This window comes from Aristolochia californica, unplaced genomic scaffold (assembly GCF_029961685.1).
Source record: "Aristolochia californica isolate CCGP_79_NKW_82.1479 unplaced genomic scaffold, dmAriCali1.0.hap1 SCAF_14, whole genome shotgun sequence".
In the NCBI taxonomy this organism is placed as follows: Eukaryota; Viridiplantae; Streptophyta; class Magnoliopsida; order Piperales; family Aristolochiaceae; genus Aristolochia; species Aristolochia californica.
In genome coordinates this window covers 1,127,900-1,133,912 of record NW_027181815.1, presented here as the reverse complement: position 1 = coordinate 1,133,912, position 6,013 = coordinate 1,127,900, and the positions used below count along the sequence as shown (strand labels likewise).

Sequence of the window (6,013 nt, the reverse complement as noted above, 5' to 3'; positions counted from 1 at the left end):
GGGTTTGTAGGACCCGCATCAACTGCTTCTTGTGACCCAAATTAAATGAGCAGTAAAAGCAGGTGAGTGCCTCTATCCTTCATAAATCAGTCGCAGTTCAGCGTCTTCTACCCTGTTGCAATTACTCCAACAGCCTGTACACGCGAAGCAACTTGTTTTGCACTCCTGCCTTTTTCATCTTTTGCGCAATGGTGTCTTCGGTTCGAGGAATTGGAAGAAGATTACTTCCAGAACTTTGAAATTTCAGAATTCAAACTGCTTATTTAAGGAGTTCTTATTTCTGCTTATACGGATAGTTTGGAGCTCCAACTGTGTGTCAGGTGTGTTTATCTGATTTTGGGTGCCCGAAATTAAAGAGGAAAATTTTACATTAATAAGAAGTCGATAGACTTTGTAAGTTGAGATTAGAATTTCGATGCAGCCCTTTTGTTCATTTACTAGTTGGAAACAGAAAATCAGCCTTATGTCATACTTTTGAGATGCTTTTGTTGCCTCTTCTGTGCTATCATCTGTGGTTCGATCGAAAGTAAAGGAGAAGAAACCAAGCAGAGGAGTGAAGACTGAAAATTTTGGATGAATGCGTCTCTGGAATGAGACGTTTCACTTCCCATTTTGCTTCGTGTCTGGAGCAATTAACTAAACAATTTCAGAGAAGGATGGAACAAAGAGAAAGAAAAAGCGAGGAGCGCAGAAGGAGAACAACAAAGGGAAGAGACGTATATTTGAATTTGAACAGAAGAAACTTTAAGACAAATAAAAAGCTCTTGTTGGGTCGTTTTCCCTTTCAGGCATCTCCTGCTATACCTCTGCTGCACATCATACCTAAAAAATGGGTCGCGAGGAAAGGGAAAGTTAACAATCTCCTTCACGAAACCGAGAACATGCAATCTGGAAATTTCAAGAATCAACAAGATGAACAATAATCAACAAATACAGTAAAGCAAGGAGGAAACGTTTGAAATTGAATAAATAATCGGCCTCCTACATTCATAGAAACATTTTAACATTTTACAACAAAACTGAAAGATTTTGTATGTTTTTCACTGTCACTGTTCTCAAAAAAAAAAAAATTTCTTTTTTTTTTTCTTTTGCCCACATCTGCTCCTGTTTCCCTGCAAAATTCAGGAACTACTGTAAACAGCTCATACACTAGGCGTTGAAGACGAATGGACCACCTTATTTTGTCTTCCCACAAGCCAAAGCAAAGTTCTCCTCGCAAACGAAGGTGGGTTTGGCTGCGACTCCAAGCTACGGCAACTGCCAGCGTCCTCATCGCAACCGAATTCGCTATGATTCACCCATTCTTCCAGATCGATTTCTGAACCAGCCCTTCTGCTAGTATTACCCTTCGGCTTAGAATCGTCGCCTGCCGCGGCTCGATGCAAGGGCAACCGGAAGGAGAAGGCCCGCCTTGACGTATCCCCTGTTTGAGCCTTCTCTTTCTTCCCTCGAAGCCAGATTTTTGAAACAGAAAAGCTCTCTCTTTTGCTCCTTTCAACTTTAGCAGCGCCAGCAGCAGTGACGTTAACAATACTACTGCCATTGATCTCAAACCCATTAAATCCTTCTCTAGTAGAGTGACAATCACAATCAGACATGGCCGCTCGGTGGCCGGGTGTGGAAGGCAAAGGAAGCTTTTTGATCGCCTGTTTTTTGGAGGGGGGTCTAATGGGAACTTGTAAGGAGGAGGTCTCATCCAAAACATACTCGAAAGATCCCATGGAGAAACACCTTCGTCCATCCACACTACTATTGGTACTTGTACCTTCGCCTCCCGCAACAGCCCCGTCGACATTCCTGAACTTCCCAAGCTTCACAGGCACTACTTTGTCCGGCAAAATGTCAGTACCCACGTCGTTGGTTACCCCAATTTCGACCGACTTCTGAGAATTTTCATTCCGAAAAGACCCAAATTCTTCTTCTCCTGAAATGACCACCTGGGAATCGGCGGAATTCGCCGCGGTGGAAGCAATGGCTTCTCTATCTGCAACGACTTCTCTGGAGCTTTCGCTGCCGGATTCAAGAACAAGAACGATTGGACAGGCATCGTTGGAGGAGCAATCTGGGATCAAGCTCCCTCTGCAAAGAGGGCAAGTAGAGTGTGACAAAAGCCATGTGTCTATACACTCAAGATGGAAGGCGTGACTACATTTCGGTAGCAGCCTCAGCTTGTCATCTGCCTCAAATTCACAGAGACAAACAGCACAATCAAATGGGTTTTTCAGGCCAATAATGGCTTTGTAAAGAAAAATAGGGAGGGTATCTATGAAGGATTGATCTACTCCAGAATCATGGAGGTGGAATAACTGTTGTAACTGCCCTTGTAGAGCAGTTACATTGTCCGCGTCCTCTGGGTCTCTGATGGAAGGTCTGAGAAGGAATCTCACAAGGAGATGAAGCAACCCAGATATGAAGAAGATAACCGCAAGAATTATGATGATTAGCAGGATACTGGGACTGATCCTGTTGTCGACACCGGAGGTAGAAGAAGACGGTGGTGGAGGCGATATACCGAGAAAAGGCGCCTCTGCTCGGCCTTCCAGCAAAACTCTATACATCTTGTCAAGGAGAGCATCAAAGAGGAATCACCAGAAAAGCAGACCCAGATCCGTTTCACCGCCTCTCCTGAAATCCATCCGGGAAAGAAGCTGAAAGGAAAACGCCAGAAACTTTTCAGCTCATCACCTGTGGTGATGTGGTATTATGTAAGACCGGCAGACCATTGATAAGGTTGATAAGGACATCTGGGTTTTCGCCGTGTATTTTGAATCGGAAAGGGAGATCCAAACAGAAGCAGAAAATAAAAAGGAAACTGCGTGAGTCTGCAAGTCAATGGAAGAGGCAGGAAGGGGTGAAATAAAAATAGAACCAGCGGCGAGGCGGAGAAATAAATGGAGGCAGTGCAATAAATCTTTATCAGAGCAAATAAATGTTTCCACTCACTTCACATCTACACTTACAAAAATCAAAAATCGATTTACACCGCGCCAAACAATAAAATAGAATGCCTATCCACAGGAACCAAGAACTCTTCTACAAATCCAAAGCTTCTGTTGACTAGCAGCACCTCCAATGCCCATTAAATTCTGTTTACGGAAAAAGAGATAAATCCAAGCTATTGAGTACTGTGTAAATTTGCAAATGTAACTGAAATTGTTCCGAGAACGACACTCTCAGAGGTCTGGAAGATGGGTTATGAATCTAAGGCAAGAAACCATGCGACAATCAAGCTGGATCACAGAGCAGTGATTGGGCATCATTTCACACTCATCTCCATCTTGCATTGCAAATTGGATTTATAAAATTAAAATTATTTTTACTATTCTATTTATTTATCTGATTATCTATAAATAAATAATATTTACAATTTATATTATATTACCATTTATGGCCCTTTATATTTGGATATTATTGGTGCCTAAACTGGGAATATTAAACCGAAGACAAGAGGAAAGTTTCAAAAGTGGCCCAGAGAGAAGTGAAAATTTTCCGGCTCCATATTTTTGACAGTCCGGTAGATGATGCATTGGATACGCCGGTTTTGACATTGAAAAGGCAGACAGTAGAAGCTTGAGGTGGGAGAGTGCGTTTGGGCATCATTTGGTTGCACTCATCGATCCATGTATTCGGTCTCACTTTTCGTGCCGCCAAAAGGGGAGCCATGCGCTCACACGACGACTAATTTCTTCCCAAAAGTTTGATTACTTTTTGGTCTCGGGTCTCCTCCACCGTCCAGAAACTCTTCTTCTGCTTTCTTTGGCCTGTAGCAACGACAACCACAGTAGCCAGATGGGTTTCCTCCACAGTCCAGAAACTCTTCTTTTTGCTTCTTTGGCCTGTAACAACGACAACCACAGCAGCCAGATGGGTCTATTCTAATATTGACTTTTTTGGCGCCCAAACTCGAAAGGTTGTGTGGATCACAAATTTGCTCCAGTTGATTGCCACCTGATCGTTTATACTCGTTTATGGTTTGATGGATCAGAAGTGTCTAACAGGCTTAGGAAAGCATGAGGTGTAGATGAGGCCGCATGCAGACTGTTTGTGGAAAAGACGCAGAGAGTTTTTATTGTTGTTTTAAGAGCAAGGGTCAATCAAAAGCAACCAACGCGTTACCTAACTTAACAACTTCTGTCTCATGCAAAGAAGAGCTGCACTGGCCGCCTCAAGTTCAATATCACACCCGAATCCAATGCAACTTCCTCGCCCTTGACTAAGTTTGGTAGATTGAAAATGAATCTCAGAATAGAGCAGAAAGTCTGCCCAAACTTGTTCCAGCTCTAGTGATTGGATCAAAGTTCAAATTTGTCAAACACAGGGGAATTAAGAAGACGATGGCGGGAGAGAGTGGTTTGTTACGCCACTTTAGTGATTGAAAATGAGGAACTATGGCAAACACTCGTGATACCTTTTGATATTGTATTATAAGTTGTTGGGCAATCCTTACCTGCTGCAGATGTTTACAACCAGTGTTGAGTGTTCGTGCATTGATGTTCTCTCTTTCAGACTTTTTTCTTCTTGATCACGGCCAAGTGAGGCAAAAAATTTGAGAAATGTTTTCACGTTCGATTTAATCTGGCTGAACTGATCGATTCAGTCCGATTTTAACAATAAACTGTAAATTTGGTAGATATTATTCATACCCGATCAGGAAAACAAAAATTGTAAATGTTTTGAAATTCGAGCTCAAAGAATTATTAATTCATCGACCGGATAGATGCAACGGGTGGAAACCCTGTCCACCATCTTCCTTATCTCATCACCGCTCGAGAGATTTATCAATGCGGGTTGGTGATAAACTTGATGATAATACTCGTGGAATTCCATGTGCGACTAAGGTGTCTCTCCTGAGCTGTTCCAGAAGAACTGGAAAACCAATCGGGAGACTCATTAGTCAGATCTATCAATCTTCAACAACTGACCCCTTGATATACTGAGCCGGGTCGAGATTCATTCGAGTAAACTCAACTGGAAGGTCATGGTAAGCAGCAGTCAGCAGTCAAGCAGTTTTCATGACCTTTCGAGGTGCCAAAAGAAAGAGATTCTGATCCTTCTCTGTCGGAAATGTTCGGCTGTTCTCATCGACGTAGCTATCGATTCTGATTTCAGAGCTCATTAATTCGGCCGAGCAGCCTACAAAAATTTAAAAGGTAAAGTAACTGGAGACGTCTGAAACGGGTAAAGTTTTTACCAGACCAGACGTACTTTAGTCTTTCGCATCAATCAAAGTAAGAAGAAGATAGTGGCCATGGAACCAACCGAACCCCTTTTCTGATTTACTCGATTCGGATTTATTCATTATTTCAGTTTTTTTTATCAAGATTATATCCATTTATATTTACACACATGATAAGAGGGTGGTCTCATGAATGGGACCTTGATCAGTGATCATCCACATGAGTAGGTCAATTACAATTCCTTGTTTCAAGTACTTAAAACCACCTATTTTCTGAATATAAATCCTATTGGTTTGGACGGTTCATACATAGTCGTGTTTATTAGAAGATAAGATATTGGATTATTATCTTCTTAACAAAAAGAAAGATTTAGCATAGGATAATATCTCAACTGAAATTTGACTGAAAAATAGTAGAGTCTCAAAGTCTGAAAATTTACCAGAGTTTTTAGTTTCATGTAATCTCAGTTTTTCTGTTTCTGCGAAGAGGATCGCCGTGGGAGAAAAAAAACACAGAAGTTGCTGCTCGTAATCGTATACTGCGTCAGTAACAAGGAATCATTTATCCATGTCGCACGGAGTCTCGGATTTCCATGCGGCAGCTCAAATATCCTCGCAGAATGTCGAGGACGGAGGAGTGAAGGGGTGGCGGAGGTTGATACATGGAAGGGCAGAATCCGTACCGTACCCAGAAATTTCCGGAAAACATAGTGGTGGCCCACGAAATGAGCCGGAGCAAAAAAAGAAACCAGAATACAGCTCCCTTTGACTGGCAGCCCTCCAATCATAGAGACACGCTTTTCCTGCAGGCCTTGTTGGTTGGGCTATGGAGACAGC

The 6,013-nt window shown here is 42.3% G+C and overlaps 1 protein-coding gene across 1 annotated transcript; it reads right to left on the bottom strand.

Annotated features, from left to right (window-relative positions):
* Positions 1-936: 936 nt before the first annotated feature.
* LOC137949531 (RING-H2 finger protein ATL13-like) lies at positions 937-3,107 on the bottom strand. The gene has a single exon (XM_068795596.1). It carries the CDS (start codon positions 2,556-2,558, stop codon positions 1,143-1,145), a length of 1,416 nt encoding a protein of 471 aa, XP_068651697.1. The 5' UTR covers positions 2,559-3,107; the 3' UTR covers positions 937-1,142.
* Between the last annotated feature and the right edge of the window lie 2,906 nt (positions 3,108-6,013).